The following is a 17788-nucleotide window of genomic DNA, read 5'->3' as shown; positions in this document are numbered from 1 at the left end:
AAACCCTGCTACAATCAGCTGAACTGTATGGGCTAAAGCAGTCCTCGTTTCGCCCCAGGGTCCTGATCTGGAGGGTCAGCGTGATGACAGCTCTGGGGAAGCAACGTGGACCTGCCTGCCTGGAAGATGTTGCACCAGCAGGTACCACAGCAGTGACAACAGTGGGACAAGTGGCAACAAGAGTTTTCACAGTTACAGCCTCCCAGGTGAACACTCACAGGACGCACATGTGCAGCACCCGCACAGCTTGTTTCCATTCCCTCTGCAGGGTTAGTTACCGTGGCGGAGAAGGGACTTTAGGCAATGTCAGCTCTCCTGGCACAAGGAGAGCATCGCAGCCTGCGCATAGCTGTGTCCCCAAATGCACAGGCTCCTTCTAGTCCCTCCTAGAAGTGACACAGGACACATGATAAGGGAATGACAGAAGCACCTCAAAGGCCAGATATTCACCATGAAATCATGGGTCCTGCCAGTTTTGCTCAACCAGGCAGAAAAAGCCTCCAGCCCCTCTACAACGAGGACACCAGCTCTCAGGTACAGCAGATGTGGCTGAAAGAGTTGGTCTCGCTGCTGGGCTGGGGGAGGACAGAAACATGCCTGGACACTGCCCGGAGCAGCTGAGTAGGTGCTGTGATAGCCCTTCAGCTGAACCCTGGCCCTGCCTCTGCCACGAGTATCCAGCACCGCCGAATAGTTTCCGTTTGGCTGGCCTGTGTATCCCACTGTTTGCTGGCTAAAGGAGGACAAGAGGCTCAGTGATGGGTTTTCTGCAATGCAGAAGCCAAGAGTGGGTATTTTAAAACATGTATAAAAATCACAGCCCCAGGCTACACTGTATGACCTTCACCCAGCCCCAACCGCTCCTGCCACGGGGGTGACACAAGCATGCTTTTCTCACCTTCTTGCTTCTAAGGAAATCGAGCATGGAGGAGCGTCTAGAGAGCCCCAGGAGGCCAGGGTGGGGGGAGCCGATCTGCTGGGACAGGCAGCTGGACTGGCACTTTCCAACATCCACGCTGACAGGACTGCCAGAGACGTCTGTGGAAGACAAGATTGACAAAAGGATTACTCCTCACTATTTGCGTGATGCTGGGGAGGCCCAAGCTCAAACCAGGGCCAAGCATGACACAAACACTGAACAAAAAAACACGGCACACCCCTGGGAAGTCTGCCTGGGAGAAAGAGTCCCTCAGCCTGAGCACCTGCGGAAATCACAGGAGAGAAAGCCCTCCGCTAGCACTGCATACACGTCTAGTGTGTTTGCAGACCAGAAGTAAAACATTTCATCACAGACTGGTAAGTGCACTACAGAATAAAAAGTATGCAATTAAAAATTCACTAGGAAACAGTTTTATATTCTTTAGTGAGCTCATGAAGGATGGACAGATGAATACATTGATCAGCAAAGGGAAACTGAATGTTCAGCTGTCGCTGAACTGCAGACCTTGAATGTACCAAACAAGCCTGAGCACCCAGCGCATTCGGGGCAGGAGGAGAAACCCAGCTCTCCCGCCTAGAGCCCGCGGAACCTGTTCACGGAGCTGCATGAGCTGAAAACAAATTTGCCCCCCTCCCCATCAAATCCCAATTTCCCAGGTCCCCAAACCTGTTGCATTGCCACATCAGCACTAAAGGCAGGGGATGAGAAAGTGGGAATGGGGGACACAGGACCATGGCATCCCGGATTAGATCAGTCTACTCTGCTGTGTTTTGAGTTCGTAAAATATCAGGGGTTATTGGCTAATGGCTGCTTCTTCTGGAAATCCTTCTAAAATGAGCTATTTTTCCCCAATAGTGCTGTTCATACTCAAAGGGTTGACAGATGTAAATCCTCGTTTCACCATATAATAGGGAAGAAAACTGGCCTTAGAAGTGCCCACTGAGCAGTTCAACACCACTATAATTCATTTGCTTTAACCTGCTGGAGTTGCAGACCCAGTGTGTGCTGCAAAACTTTAATTCTGCATTGATTTAAAAACCGATCCTCAGCATCAGTGCAAGAGACAGCCACCATCACCGTGCTGCACGACACCCCGAAATAGCTGCCTGAGGATTTCTTTGCCCAGGGAAGGCAGCGAGCAGTAAGCCAGGTAGCAATTTGCAGCGTATCAGCCATTCCCAGCGACGATCCCTGTGGATGCTCCTCACCCACAGCAAGGGCGCAGACAGCTGGTCACTCTGCAAAGGTCACTTCGCCAGCTGAAGACACTGTTAACCCCTACTCTCCCACCCCCACAGCGACAAAACCCGTGTTTATTATTTTTATCACTACCTAGTACTATTTTTACTATTTTTCATCATTATTTACTCATAAAATTGTTTCCTCTGGAGATGGCAAGCTGTCGCTGCTTGTGACAGTTCTTAATTTGGATGTGATCATTTCGTATTTCCTACTGTTCGCATAAGAACCTGATATTTTGTAAACGCTAAAGGTTAAATTTGTACACACACTGCTCTGATGCACCGAGAAAAACCTCCGAAACCAGACTTTTGGCCATACAGTTTAAAGCCATTTTCACATCTCTCTGCTAAAATCAGCTCAAGCTCATTTTCCATAGCCTTAGTGCCACTGCAAGGGGAACTGAGACTAATGGCTACTCATGAAGGCCACAGACTTTTTTCTGCTGAACAAATGAGCTACTCCCTACTTTCTCTGCACAGTAAGTCAGGACATGCTATTGTCTTGGTGACAGCCCTTCTGACGTTAATCCTGGGAACCAGGAGTCTGCAGTAGTCCTGAACTTACGCAGGACCAGACAGGCAAACACAAAATTCAACCACGCTGCAGCACACTGGTACTGAAGATGAAGCTTCTTTCCTGCAGATGAGCAGACCTAGGGGCCAGGTTACTCATTACTTTCTGTTCTACAAAACATCCTTTAAGCGTTGGATTATCTGAACGATGAGTCCCAGCATATTTCTGTCCTTAATCCCCTGCGGGAAAGGTCACTCGGATAATTTCAACACAAAAAAAAAACACATCTGAAGGATGACGGGCGGGATGTGAGTGGGGAAGCTTAAAGGATCCAGGTTTCTTGCAGGTGAAGGGGGAACTCACCATGCCCGACGTGGAGGAAATGGCTCTGCCTCCTGCAGCAGCCCCTCTCTGCAAACAGATTCCCTTGCTCGTCCTCTCTGCCGATGGCTCCAGCACCTGCAGCCACAAATCACCAAGCCCAGCATGACCCCAGTTATAATTCACTACCTTTCCTGCTTGAGCTGTGAGGAGGCACTGAGCGCTGAGCACAAGTCTCCAGCCACCCGCCATCCTGAACCAAACGGCTTCAGCACAACGAAGAGATTTCAAGTAGTTATAAATGGACACAACCTATTTGACCTCTCAGACCTGGCTAGTTAGGCTAAACACCCTATCTGATTAATTACCCCCAAGCAAAGGCTGCATTTAGCAGTATTTCGGACACCAGTCCCCTGCTCTCTTCTACTTCCACGTTACTGTAATGTGAGCTTGGGTAAGGGGAATAATCTCACACGGCACAACGCAGCTCAGGGGCACTAAACTCCCCAAAGATTTCTGCTCAGCAGCTTCCTCCAAGACAAATCCCAAATTATTTGCCGAGTGCAGACAATCCTCCACACTGCTCACAGTGAAGCACTGTAGAAAACATACACTATGCCCATACAGAAGCATCAGATACGAACGAACCCCGTGTACAGCCTCGCACCGCACCCCCCAAGCCCTCTTCTCTCCTACGCGAGGCCAAAGCAGCGCCAAAGACAATGAGAAGGAAAAAGGAACTTACTGGCAAAGATGGGAGCATGCAAGAGCCCTGCAAAGACGACTACAGCTAGTGTGTCCTGCATACTGCACCTTGGGGAAAGCCAAAAAGGTGGCCGGTATCTCCGGTACTTATAGCGGGCCCTCCCTCAGCAGGCGAGAAGGTGAACAGCTCAGAAACAAACGGGATCGCATATCACCAGCAAATGTCTCCAGACTGCGATATGAACAAACACCTAAGCAGCCTGGGCAGTGATGGCATCTCTCCCACAACGTGTCTACTGGGATCAGGCATTCAGCAAACTTCAAAGTGTTTCTTGAGAGCGACTGGTTTTGCTCCCAGTCTGGGGAAGCTCCCTTGGGGGTCTTTGTTCTTACCACCACTTTCAAACTAATTAAGTTTTTGGTGACTCAGAGTCACTTTCAAGTCCCCTCATTTGAAAGGAACATGCATCCTTCATCCTCACTCATCGAGTTCAGTGGCCTTTTTATCTAGGGATAAAAATCCCTTCCCCCCCCTCCTTCCCCCCTCTTTTGTCCCTCCACACCACCAAACTGAGACAAAGCTGGCTCTTTGATTAAGATGGCAACACAGTAGGATTCAGCCACACCAGCAATGACAGCACGTTCCCCATGACTACTGGGAGAGGCCTGCAGCTCTGGTTTTGCCTCTTTACAGTGTGACTGAACCCTGGAGCCAAGAGGAGGCACCTTTTTTTCCAGCTTGTTAAATACATATAGGAAAGTACTAGTCTCCCATGTCCTGGGAACAGAAGAGGCACAGAGAGTGCTTGTGTGCCCTAAGGGACTCTGACGGACACGCCGGTTGAGGGCAGCAGTATGCCCTGACCGCTTGCTGCACGTGGCTCTTAATTACCGAAGTTAGGATCTCTGACCAACTTGGCCAAGCACATGTGGCACGGACTAGATCCAATTCCCAGAGAATTTTTTTTGGCCAGATTCAGGAATGAGAGCACACGAGAACAATGGTGGCAGTGTAATGCATCTGACACCACTCTGGCGTTCAAAATACGGTTTGGGGGTGGTGTAGTTTTTGGGTTTTTTTTTTGACTACAATTACTTTCAGGTGCAGCAAACATAGAAATTTATGGAAGCTGTACACCTCTAGGAACAAGCCAAGTCTCCCTGGAGGTCATACACAGTTCCTGGAGGACAGCTGGGCTTCACTGGGAAAAATGCCTTGAGGGACCAATTAGCAAAAGCAAAATGCTATTAGAAGGCATCCTTTCCAAATGATGCCATTTACCACAGTGCTACAGGAATACCATCCCCCTTGTCCCAGCAGCACAGAGGAGAAATTGGGACAGCTGTTCAACAACAAAAAAAAAAAAATAAAAAATTTAATTGTGTTCAGCCAAGAAATAAACATATACAAAGAAAAATACATTTCCATTAAAAAAAATCACCATGCCTGGGCATCTGAGCAGAGCCACTCTCCACCCACAGCTTTGCCGTGTCGCAGAGTACCCGGGGAGGCAGGGACTGCTACCCCCAGCGACTGCCGCCTGACCCAGCCAAAGCTGGAGAGCAGTCTGCACCGTGGCAGCAGGACATAGTCAAGTGACATACAAAATATCTATGAAAAAATATGCATTTTAAATAAAGAACTTACAACAACTTAAACTTTATACAAAATATTACGGTTGCCATTTCAGCATCTCAATTCTAGGAACTATTTTTGAACTCTCAGCGACGCCCATCTCTGCTGTCTCTTTTCTCCACAGAGCGCCGTCTCTGTCCAGCTCAGTCCAAAGTACCTAAAAATGAAAAAAAAAAAAAAAATTAATTCTAGTCTCAGGAATTGGAAATGTAGTTATGTAAACAAATGAAACTTGTTTACAAGCTGCCAGAGGAACATGCAGTAACTTTTTAAAGTTTAAGCAAATCACACACAGGTAGACCCAAATCTAGCTAATAAGTATTGTATGTGCCTCAGGGTCCACCTGATTTGTGTTTCACCTCTCAGACAGAAGCGTAACAAGCTACACTATTAATTATTAAAAGATGTGGAAATAGAGCGCTCTGAAAATTATTAAGTGTTCTCGCTCTCCCAAGAAGGAGGTTACACAAAACATTGAAACCAAGTGAAACCAAGTAGAAACTCACCTTCCAAAAAAGCAAATTCATCAATAGCTTCAATGGCATTATCTGCAAAGCAAATTGAAAACAATTAACATAGATAAACCGACTCCATATTTGCATCTGCTTCAAACAGCGGCATTTGAAATGACATCACAGTACAGCGAACAATTTCAAGGAGGCTGAATTGTTCTGGAGCTGATGCGTGGAATTATTAGTGTAATATTTGGTAGTAGAGAAGTTTTTCTCGCTCATCTACAGAGAAAGAAAGAAGCACCTATGATTGCTTCATCACACTGGGACAGGTGGAAAAATCCTCCATCCTGGCAACCCTTTGCTAAGGATAGCACAGAATATGCTCTCGTACCCAGGTCTTTTCTCTGCAGAGTTTTCCTTTTTCCTTGCTGAGCGTATACGTAAGCATCTTTGGCTATGGTTTCAACAAACAGCTCCTGCAAAGCAAAAACAAGACAGTTTCACACAGGGGATGAGAAGGGGAAGAGAGAATATCTTGAGGAGAGGAAAGGTCCTACAAGACTTCAGGAAGAAACTAGAATCTCCAGCTTAACATTTCCCCTTTCCAACAAACAGCTCTGAAAATAACAATTGAAATTGTTGGCCAGTGACTCAGGTAAGAAGCAACAAGGGAGGAGAGAAGGCCGAGTGTGTATTGGACAGAGATGGTTCCTCTGAACGCGTCTGGGAGACCCACTACACACCACCGCTCCCGTGGCACCTTCTGAAGGAGGAAAGGTGTCCTGTGCTCAGCGGGTGGAGTGGATCGAGCACGGCTGTCCTCTCATGCCACGCAGCAGATCCCTCACTGCGGGAAGCAGACGCCCAGCAGCAGGACCAGGAGTTACCGCAGGGTGAGGCCGAAAGGGACAAACCCGAGTCTACACACGGGTGCTCTCGCACGACGCCGAGGCCATCCCACCAAACACGATGCCTGTGCAATGGGAAACACTTTCCAAAGGAGGAAAACCCCCTCTGTTAGACGTTGCTCCCATTTGCACATCGCAAACCCTCAGCGTGCCATCAGGCAGTGCCCCCGCGGGGGAACAGAGCCGTCCGGCGGAGGCAAAGCCCCGGCGCTCCCCTCACAGCGGGTTTCCACAGCCACGTTCGCCTCAGCGGCCGCCTCGGGGCGCTCCTCCCCGCCGCGGGCGGCCTTCGCCGGCACCCCTGAGGGAGGCAGACACGCTGCGGCGCTGGCTTCTCCCGCGGCTTCCCCTGCTTTCTGCCGGCGGTGCCTCTCACCGCGGGGCCGAGCAAACCCGGCACCCTCAGCGGGGCCGGGCAGGGGCTTCCCTCCGGCTTCCACCGGGAGGGCTCGGGCCGGGCGCCCGGCTACCCTCGCTGCTCGCGGCGGCTCTGCTGCTGACCGCGCCTGTTGGGCGCGGAAACCCCTCTAAAAACCTCTCAGAGGCCGCGGCTCGCAGGGCCCCCAGCGCCGGCCCGGCGCGGCCCAGCCGCCTCCCTCAGGCGGGGCCCGGCCCCGGCGCGGCAGCAGCGCGGGAGGGGGGGGACGGCCTCCCCGCCGCCTCAGGGCCGCCCCACCGGCCGCCGGGCCTCCCGCCCCTCACCGTGGCCCGCGCCAGGACGAAGACGGCCTCCTGGCTGGCCAGGCTGACGTCCGGGTCCGCCTTCACCAGCGCCTTCACCCGCGCCAACGGCAGCCGCGCCAGACGGGTCGGCCCCGGCGGCCCCGCACCCGCCGCCTCCTCCCCCGGCCCCGCCGCCTCCGCGCCCGCCACCGGCACCGGCACCGGTACCGGCACGGCCCCCGCCGCCGCCGCCATCCCGCGCCAAGGGCCGCGCCTGCGCGGGGCCGCCGGGGGAGGGCCCGGAGCGGAGTCTCCGCCCGGGGGGGGGGCCGGGCTGCCCGCAGAGCCGGGAGGGCTCCCGCTGCAGCTTCCCCCCAGGGCGGGCCTCGGGCTTCCCGTCAGCCCTGTCCTCCTCCGAGGTGGCCTTCGGGGCCTCCCCGCCACCCCTTGTCCCCCGAACACGGCCCTTCGGCCTCCCTCGCCCCCAAACCGGGCTCTGCCCTCCCGCTGGCAGCGGCGCTGGAGCAGCGGGGCAGGCGGCGATGGGGACCCATCTCTCCCAGGCGGTGGCTGTGCCCCCATGCTGGCTCCCCGTGGGTTGGTGTGGGACCTCCCGACACCCCTGTCTCTGTCCCACCTCCGGCTGGTGGGCTCAACCCCTCCAGCGCATCCGCCACCCTCCACAGGACCCCTGGGTACCACTGTCCTTGGCCAACTCATGCCCATCCCAGCCTTCCCCACCTCCTTGACACCTCTTATCCTTAAAACCACCCACAGGCAGGAGCCACCGCAGGCACTGCTGGTGGGACATCTTCCCAAGGGGCTGGAGGGACAGGCCACCCCAGGGTCGGGACATCAGTGCCTGCTTGCGGCCGGCCAGAGCGTCCCTGCCACGGGGCTTGACTCAACCTCTCAGACCTTTCCTGCCTCTGAGGCAATCAGCAGTGAAACCAGGACATTTCAACACAGAGATGGCCCAACGCAGCACCGTGCCGCGCCGAGCACTTCCCCTGCTTCCCGGCGGAGCTCGGCTCTTCAACGAGGCAAACGTCCCCCGGTTTTGGATATGTTGGAAAGCTGTAGCCCTCTCTGCAGCCCTCCCGCACTCCTGCGGGGCTTGGCTGCACGGGGCCGTGCCGGTTTTGCCATACGACTCCCGCAAATTGCCTCCATCCTCTGCAGGTCCCATGGGGCTCTGAAGACCTGACCTGCAGTGGGTTCATGTCGGCTGCCATCAAATGAGAACGTAACCTGTCCCCCTGCTCATCGCGGTGGCCCATCCCTCGCACCCCAGAGTCACTCCCTGAACCCCTGAATCTTTCCTGGATGAGACTTATGGGCAGCAGGGTTTGGTGGGCTTCAAGCTTCCCAACAGCAGCAGAGTCCAAGCTAGTGGTGCACCAAGAGCTCCTCCTCCTCCTCCTTCTCCTCCTCCTCGGGCTGTTTCACAGTCCGGCTACAGCGACTTCCTGGGGTTGCACACAGCTTCTCGCCAACCGTTAGGAAAGAGCTTCTGGTTTCAGGGGAGGGGGACTTCAGAGAGGTTTGCTTTGCACAAGTCCTTCTGCCTGGATGCCTCTGGTGGCCTTTAGAAAGGAGGTGAGCACGCAGGGAAGTGTCCACTGATGGAAAATGGTGAGTAAGAACCGGACCTGGGCTGCACTGGACCTGGGGATGGGGTGTGGGGAGCGGAGCTGTGTCTCCTGCTTGGAAAGGTTTTGACGGTGTCCTGTGAGGGGCTGGATCCTGCCAAGACCCTCGCTCCTCCTGGAAGACAAAGTCCTCCTGTATGCCTGAGCTGGTTGGAGCTTCAAAGGTCTCTGACCAGTTCCTGGGCTCAGTAAGACATTTGCTGGGTGACGTTGGGCTGGATAGAAAGCCTGCGAAAGAGGAGGCAGCCACACTCTGCCACTGAGTCCAGGAGAGCACCCGCCATAGCCAAATGTATCGGAAAAGCTGGAATTGATTGTGGTGACAGTGGTGTTGTATTGCACAGGTACACCTGAGGGCTCTGTGCAAGTCTCAGCTCATGGAACGGCTCCAAAATTGATGGTTACAAACTTCTGAATCATTCAGGTGCCAAAAATCCCAGCAGCATGTTTGGGAATCAGGAAAAAGTTGCTTTTTTTCACTAGTTTGGGTGAGAGCCCCACTGCCTGGTGTGCAGGAAACAGCGAATTTGTACTGCTTTACCACAGACTACACTCAGCGGGCTGCATTCGCAGCGTTTACTACGGAAATTGGGGTGACTGCCCAGGGATGTGAGGGGAATTTGCACTTATTTATATATATATATATATACATTTGAACACTTATGTCTAAAGATATTGCACTAGCTTCTTTGCATATTAGCCCTTCTGTTGTGAAAGAAAATAATTACGCAAGCACAAACCCAAACTGAAATCCCAGATGCAGGAGAACTTCAGAATCAAAGCCTACAGCTTGCTGAGGGCAAGTGGAGCAGCCGGCTCTGGTGCAAAGGGACACTGTGGCTCGGGGACAAGGGGGTGGGAGAAAGATGGGAGAGGGCAAGATGATCCCTCCCCTCTCATAGGGTCCATCTGAGAAGCTTAGGAAAACTGTAACCCCATCCCACCTGAGTTTTGCGCCATACCTCAAAGCTGGCACCCTGCTTCCAAAAGTCATCCAGACACCTCCTGGCAGCCTTTCTCTGGAGGCTTCAGAAAAAGGTGCTTTTTGGTCATTCAGGAAGCTGGGGCTGGTGTGTCCCAGTTCACATGTGCGCGGTGTGAGCAGCACAGGAAACGCACTGGTCAGAAAAGTGGGGCAGATCTGCTGCCTCTTGGCCTTTTTATTTGCACGCAGGCTTTGGCAGGATGAGTTTCAGCAGCAGCAGCCTGGGTTTTCCTCCGGGGAGGGATGCTGATGGCTCTGCATGGTCCCCCCCACCAACTCCTGCCCGACTGCCCTGGGTTCACCATGGACTACATGGGAACCAGGACCAGGGCAAGGCACGTTGCTCCCATCTGAGCCCTGGGCACTCTCAAACTCTGCCCTCAGGAGCTTTGGTACTAGTAGGGTATAATCCCCCACCCTACGCCTCTGTTTTGATGGTCCCTGGTAGCGGACAAGGGTGGATTAGACCAAAAGGCTCCACGAAACGCCTCCTGGATACCCTCATGGTGGTGGGACCTCTTCCCAATCTGGTGCAGCCCAGGGTTGTTTTCTCAGGCACACTCCAGGACTGCTTTGAGCAAAGACCACATTTCATGGAGGAGGCTTAGTGTCAGGCCGTGTTGAAGAAATACTGCATTCCCCAGGGGGCTTCTTGACTTGTTTTCCTCCACAGTGTTTTAACTGGAGCTTTTCTTAATGGTTGCAGACGCATCTGGAGGGGAAAGAGGCTGTGGTGAGGCACCTACGGGCAAAGTTCCAAGGGAACAGGAAAGACCCTCTGGAAGCAGGTGGCTGGTCGGAGGGTCGCTCTGCAGCATCCACTGCGACAGAGCCAGGACAGACCCCCGCACTGGGCTCCAAGGGCGAGCCGCCTCCTGAGCGCCCCCGGGCCAGGAGGGTGGACTTCAGCAGGGCTTCTCCATCTCGCGGTAAAGGTCAGAGTGTGGGACACCGTTCGCCTCCTCGTGCTGTCTGTGAGACTCTGGGATGGATGGTGCGACCGAAGAAGGGGACTGCTCAGGACACCAGCTTCCCCTCAGTCCCTGCAAAGCCAGAAGGAGGAGATGCATTGAACAAGGAGGTGGGAGCTGCCTCCGATCCTCCCCAGAGAAACCCACCCCAGCAGACATGGCCACTTGCCAAAGACAAGGGTTCTCCAGCAGTTCCTGCCAAAGGTGCCGCTGTTGCAGCCTCCCTGGATGCTGCGGGAAGACCCCTGGGGGCAGGGCATCCAGCTCTGCCTCGGAGGAAGCCTTTGCCACATGTCAAGGCGCTGGGAATGAGGCCAGCCAAGCCCAGGCGCCCTCCTGTCGTGGATCTGGAGAAGTTTGGTGCAGCTGCACGTCCTGCGACACCCATCCATTCTGCCATGGAGCCACCAAGGAACGCTCAGCCGGGTACGGCCAGGCACCTGCAAGTCCCCCAGAGAAGGATGCCGCTCGTTCAGGACGTAAAATCTCCCCAGTAACAGTCTGGAGCTCCTGGAAGATGGAAATATTGGGGGGGGGGGGTGTTGATGGAGAGGTGGGGGCTGGTAATGCTAATGGGGCTTTTATAGGCATATCATGCGGAATGGAATGAGAGAGAAGGACAGCAGGTGAAGAAACAGAGGGGATTAAGTGCCTTGTCCCTGGCTGGGGCCATGTATCAGGCTCTGGGGTGCTTGTAGGGAGTAGGGATGGAGTAAGTAACATGAGGGATGCTGACAAACTGGAGTGAGCCCAGTGCAGGGCACTAAGATGTTTGGGCACTGGAGCACATGGGGACAGAGGCTGAGACCCAGGCTTGTTTGGCCAGGAGGAGAGTGAGTGAACAGGAGATCCTCTCAGTGCCCAGAGCTACCTAACAGGAGGAGAAGATGGAGCAAGACTCTTCCCAGAGGTGCCCAGGAGCAGGACTGGAGGTGACAGGCATGAGCTGTAGTAGGGGAAATTCCAGTTAGATATTAGGAGAAGGTTCTTTCCTGTAAGAGTGGTGCAGCCCTGTGGCAGGCAGCAGGGAGATGGGTATCTCCATCCCTGGACATATTCAGTTGTCACCTGGATGAGGCCCTAAACAACCTGCTCTAGCTCTGAGGCCAGCCCTGCTCTGAGCAGGAGGTTGGATGACATTCCAGAGGTCCTTTCCAACCAATCCACGCTTGTGTGGCTGTAAGAGCAGACAAGTCTGACTGCTGAGAAGCAGAGTTAGTCTTCATCCCATGGGCAAGAAGCACTTACACACCCTTTGGCCAAGGGGCAGAGGCTCTCTGAAGCTGGCAGCACGTTGCCTGCAACACTGTCCTCCTCCAAGCCTGAGGGAGCTGCCGGGACTCCCCAGGCACAGCTGGAGCTATGGCCACCAGGGCCATGGTGCTGGCTAGGTGTGCCCTCCTTACCTGCTGTCCATGGGACGTGGGGCTTGGTGTCTCTTGGGCGTGGTGGTTCTCCATTCGCCATGAACCTTGCCACGCTCCACGGTGGCCTTCCAGATTGAGGGAATCTGTTGGTTTCTAACAGCTGCCACTCTGCTAATTCTCACTCTGGGTGATGAAACTTGTTTCAAATCCTGTTTTCTTCCTCAAGTCCTCTAAGTTTTTGTTCACCACCCCATTTAAAGCATGGTTCCTTATTAACCAACTCATGCACTAGCCACGGGGTAGAGGGCAACCATGAGAGTAGAGCCTCTCTTTCTTTCCTTATAAGAACTGCAAAACCTAGATGGTCTATATTATTATTATAAGACATTATTATTATATTGGCACTCAGAGGCCTGTCTCAGGCCTGGCTGTGCCGTTGTGGTGGGAGATGCTCACCCACCGAGACCAGTCCCGGCCCTGGGCTGAGTAGCCCTGGCAGAGGAGGGAGCGATCTGCTCTCCCGCATGTCCTGTGAACTAGCGGTTTTCAAGTATTTATTTGTCTCATGGATACTGCGGCAAGTTTGAACATCTAGAATTATACCCCCACCCTGATTTGGCTATTTTTGATAATTTTTAGGGCAATCTTATGATTTTTAGAGCCTGGTATATAATTGCCCATCACTTGGTACAATAATCCAGCAGAATGGCAATGTACCGCAGATATTTGTGCCAGTTGTTGGTTGGTCTGGTTGTCCAGGCTGGTGACAGCTATGAGGCTGGTGACAAAAATAACGGGATCTTAGCAGGAATGTAGGTATGCCACCGATTGTACAAGGTGCAGCAGCATGTTCTGGCTGATAGTGCTCCTGAGCACATGGAGATATCTAGGACTTGCCCTGTCTCTGGTAGAGGGCTGCAGTTTAAGGGTTTCACCACATTCAAAATACCCATTTTGGCCTCTTCCCCTCCCCTTTCCTCACTGGTCCAGAGAGCAAGTAACATTAGGGATATAAGAATGGGAAAATATCTATTAAAACTCTACAGGGAGTTCCCTGATGAGCTGTGCCCCAGTGTGCTGGGAGGAAAGAAAATCCACAGATGGGCCACGGAGTAAAAAAGCCTCACTGGATCCAGATGTGCAGTCAGTTTTATCTCCCCGCAGCCCTCTGCACTAAACCTAGCCCAGGGCAGCTCTGACCCTCTGTGTGGGTGATAGAGTCAAGGAGAAAATATGAAATAATCCCTCTCTGCTCCCTCCCATTCCTGTCTTTACCATAGGTTTCTTGAAACCAGGCTACGTTTTGTCAGCCCCAGCACGGTTCCCACCACAGGATGCTCCGACTGTAACGGGGTAAGGACGGAGGCAGCACTTTTATTCTAGGTGGCTTCCAGGCTGTCCCGACCCAGCGGGAAGGGCACGAGAGGGAACAGCAAGAGGGTCTTTGGGATTTTTTCTGCCTGCTCCTGGAGCCCAGTATGGGACAGCACCTTGTACAGGCAACTCCCGCCGTGCAGAGTGCCGTCCTTCATGGGCTGCATTACTGCTCAGGTCTGGCTGCTGCCATCACACCCTGCTGCCCATCTCCTGCACCCCAGGCTGCTGTACCACGTTGCTGAGCCTTGTGAGGAGCTGCTGGCACGTGGCACAGAGCTGCTGTCCCACTCTACCCCAGAACCGGGGCCAACCCACAGGCAGCCCAACCGCCTGTTGCCCACCTTCCTCCTGGCAGCCTTCATCCTGCCCTTGGTCCCCAGTGTCGTCGCTGCAACAGGTCTTCCTAACTGCTGTCTGCCTCATCACAGGGATGAAGATGAGGTATACGATGATGTAGAGTCTGTTGGAGTGCTCAGGAGAGGCCAAGACTTCCTGGTGCCCCCGGTGTCCCGGCCGCCAGCATATCCTCGCCCTGGAGGAGGTGGGTACAGGAGGGGCTGGGATGCTGGTTGGGGTGAGCGCTGCAGCTCAGAGAGCCTTGAGGCCCCGATGAGCCATGGGCAGCAGCAGATCCCATGCTGAGCCCGCTGCTCCCATGCACGGGAGGGCGATGGGTTTCTCTGCTACCTCGTAAATGGGCATGGGAAACCCTGATCCCCGCTGTGCTCAAGGGGCAATCTCAGGGTTTGGTCCCAGGAGGAGAAAGCTCTTGCTGCTGTTTCAGTCTTGTGTCCTGTCTCAGTGGGTGTCTACACCTTATAGCAGCCTCACGGCAGCACCTCTCCCGGGGTTTATTTTTACAGGTGAAGATGCTGGTCGAGCCTCAAACAGGGTTACAATGCTGGCAGCTGCACAGAGGTAACAGGGGTTTTTACTCTTTCTAAGGGTCCCAAAATGGCCAGGGCTCCTTGCTGCTTTGACAAAGCTGGTTGGTTTAATGGTCTCTGCTGGGCTTGCGATAGAAATGTCCATGGTGAAGAGCACAAGTGGCAGGTTTAAACCTGGCCCGAGAAACCCCAGCAGCCCTGGAGGGAGGCATCTTTGGGTGCTGGGGGAGAACTGGTGCAGGGAAATGTGATGAGGCAGCAGCCAAGGTGGGAGAAGGGGAAGGGAGCGAGCAGCGCATGGGGTCACCTGAGCTTTCCTGTGACTTGCAATGACTCTGCAGAGAAGCCCAGGTCTCCCGGAAGATGAAGCCAATGACACTGAAGGAATGCAAGAAGGAAGAGAAGGCAGACAGGGAGTTTCAGAAGAAATTCAAGGTGAGCAGCAATGAGCAACTGCTTATCCCTCTAAGCTCTCCTGTACCCCCTGGGAAGGGCGCAACTCAATGGCAGAGAGGAGTTGTGCTCTGCAGCGTCCAGCCGATACCCAGATCACACCTGTCCTGTTCCCCACTGAAACATCCCCACATCAGACCAGTCCGACAGACCATTTGGCTAGAGAGGGATCTGCTTTTTCCACGCTCCCCTGGGGCAGCTGCGGAGCTGCAGCGCTGCTGTTTGTGTTTCAGTTCGAAGGAAGCATCAACGTCCTGACTCAGATGATGGTCGACCCCGCAGCGGTGGAGAAGAGGGGCGGAGGGAAGAACCTGCCGCTGAGACGAGGAGAAATTCTTGATGTCATTCAGTTTACAAATAAGGAGCAAATCCTCTGCCGAAACAGCCAGAGGAGGTGTAAGTCTGTGGGGGCTGAGGCTTTGCCTGCAGTGGGGATCACAGCACACACAGTTTTGGGAACACATTTCTTCAGCACACACCCCAGGAGACAGCAGGAGACATCCCCTTGCTGTTAGAGAGACCTGACGTACCCTGGGTCTCACTTCTTCTTTCTTCTCACAGAAATGTTCTCACTTCTCTTTGCACAAACGTCCTCTTCTTCCTCCCGCTTGGCACCACCATTTCTGCTGTTAACTGGGCTTATCGTCTCCCTCTGATAAAAGCCTTCACCCTTCCCAGAGCGTCTCAGCCGCTAGCCCAGCACATCAGGCTTTGCTGTAGGCACGGACTCCACAAGCCATGTTTGCACTGAAGGATGCTTAGGTGAAATGGGCTGCAGATCCCTCAGGCAGAGGGATGGGGATCAGGCTCTTCCCATCCAGCTGTGCCACCCAGCCTTGCAGGCTCATTCCCTGCATTGCCCCGAGCACATTCCTCCTGAGGGTCCAGCTCTGCTTCCCAGAGCCGGGCTCCTCCTTGCCCCCAGCTCTCCCTGAGGATGTGAGACATTGCTGAACCCTGCCTGTCCTGGGCAGGGGCAGGTGCTGGGGCGAGACCCTGCCTGTGCCCCAGCTCCCGGCACAACCTGAGATGCTTTTCCTCCTTCTGTTGCAGATGGCTACGTGCCCCGGGCCGTGATGCTACACCTGTGAGTATCTCTTCCCCAGCCCCTTCCCCCCCACTCCACGAGCTGTAGCAATTACCCAGTGAGTGCCCGGCAGCAAACCAGCCCTGGCCATTGGGTGCCAACTCAAAACCTTCCAACCCAGGCAGTGACCATAAGCATAACATCAGCTAGTTACCCTGGGGATGGAATCTGCCATTTCTGGTGTCAGGAGAGGTTCTGGCACGGGGAGCAACTTCCTGGGCTGCTGTGAGCCCTCCCCAAGCTGTGGTGCCTCACCTGCCCAGACACTGTTCAGATGCTGCCGGTGGCACGGTGTGACAGCCCATTGCTGCCCCTCCGCACAGCGCAACCTTGGCTCCCGGCAACCTGGGATGGGGCCACCATCCATGCACAACACAAGAGGGGCCAGAGCCATGCTTACCCCACGCCAGAGGATTCCCTCTCTGTGGGGAGAGCATGAGGCTGGGAGGAGGTGAACAGGGCCACGTGGAGGACACCAGAGCCTGTAGACAAGTTAGGAGGGATGGGACAGACGTGGCAGCAGGAGCTGGCCCTTGCCTCAGCATCGAGAGGCAGTGGGGACCTGGGAGACCAGACTGCTCACAGCACCCTGTCTTTTTCTTCACAGGGACACTGACATCTATGACGACGTTGAGATTTGCGGTAGGTGAGAGGGAACTGCTGCCGTAGCCCCTTTGCCAAGCACCAAGTGCTGTTCCCTGGCATGGGCAGGCAGCAGCAACGCCCACACCAGCACCAGGGCCTCCCCTCGTGCCCCCTTGCCGTTTCCCCACCTTCCCTCTCTCCCCTCCCTCTCTGTCATTCCTCTCCCTCTCTCTGGGACATCCCTTCCTTTCTGTCAGTTCCCCACAGGTCCTCATGTTCCTCCATTCCCGATTATTTGGGCTTCCCCGCCCCCTTTCCCTTCTCAGCCTGCTCACTCCACTTGCTGCCAGGGACCCTTCGATGTCCTTTGAGACGTCCCTGATCTCCCAGACAACCTGGGATGCCCCTTCCCAAGCTCACTCCCAACATGCAGACTGCATCCCCCGGCTCGCAGGTGGCTCTGAAGTTGGAGCTGAACAGAGAGAACTGTATTTCAGCTGTGCTGATGAGAAAATTTTTTATCTAATTCTGCCTGGCAGGTTGAGCGAGCCATGCTAAAGCCAAAGGCACAAGACAGCACCAACAGAGACCTCCCCAAGGGCTGAAACATGAAAAGCACTATATGCCACGCTCCTGCTTTGGAAGGAGCTCCGCTTCCTCTGAGATAGCCGGCAAAAGCCACCGTGTCCCTGCTGAAACAGCGGCGAGGCTGTTCAGCGCGCTGCGGAGCTGCAAGAATCCTGTCCCACGGGGGCAGGGGGTTCAAAGAGATCCTCAGGTCAAACCTTCTCTGTGGCTTTGTTTCGTCTGTGTAAAATACGGCAACAGTTTGAGGGCTTCATGGTCTTTTTTTTTTTTGGGGTGGTGGTGGGTGGTGGTGTAAAATCCGGGTCAGAGAGGTTTTAATTCAGGGAGGTTTTAATATTTCCCTGTTCCCAGAGTATCCTCAGTCTGGCAACAGCACCAAACCCTGTCCTTCAGCTGCCTTCTGCACCGCTCTCCTGCCTCAGTGAGACTCCTGGCCTGAGCCAGAGACAAATT

General features: G+C 54.2%; 2 protein-coding genes across 2 annotated transcripts; one reads left to right on the top strand and one right to left on the bottom strand.

The window, feature by feature from the left end:
• Positions 1-5073: 5073 nt before the first annotated feature.
• Positions 5074-7638, bottom strand: POLE4 (DNA polymerase epsilon 4, accessory subunit; the record flags this gene model as incomplete). The annotated part of the gene is made up of 4 exons (XM_082495249.1): positions 5074-5514; positions 5864-5905; positions 6204-6288; positions 7423-7638. The coding sequence occupies 4 exons, from the start codon at positions 7636-7638 to the stop codon at positions 5501-5503; spliced, it is 357 nt and encodes a 118-aa protein (XP_082351375.1). The 3' UTR covers positions 5074-5500.
• Positions 7639-13558: 5920 nt separating this feature from the next.
• Positions 13559-17564, top strand: PRAM1 (PML-RARA regulated adaptor molecule 1). The gene is made up of 8 exons (XM_082495398.1): positions 13559-13711; positions 14164-14276; positions 14599-14653; positions 14964-15057; positions 15309-15471; positions 16129-16162; positions 16770-16804; positions 17287-17564. The coding sequence occupies exons 3-8, from the start codon at positions 14634-14636 to the stop codon at positions 17289-17291; spliced, it is 351 nt and encodes a 116-aa protein (XP_082351524.1). The 5' UTR covers positions 13559-13711; positions 14164-14276; positions 14599-14633; the 3' UTR covers positions 17292-17564.
• The last annotated feature ends 224 nt before the right edge of the window (positions 17565-17788 follow it).

This window comes from Vanellus vanellus, assembly GCF_965231255.1.
Source record: "Vanellus vanellus genome assembly, chromosome: 25".
Classification (NCBI taxonomy): domain Eukaryota; kingdom Metazoa; phylum Chordata; class Aves; order Charadriiformes; family Charadriidae; genus Vanellus; species Vanellus vanellus.
The sequence above is the reverse complement of the archived record's forward strand: the minus strand, read 5'-3'. Positions and strand labels throughout refer to the sequence as shown.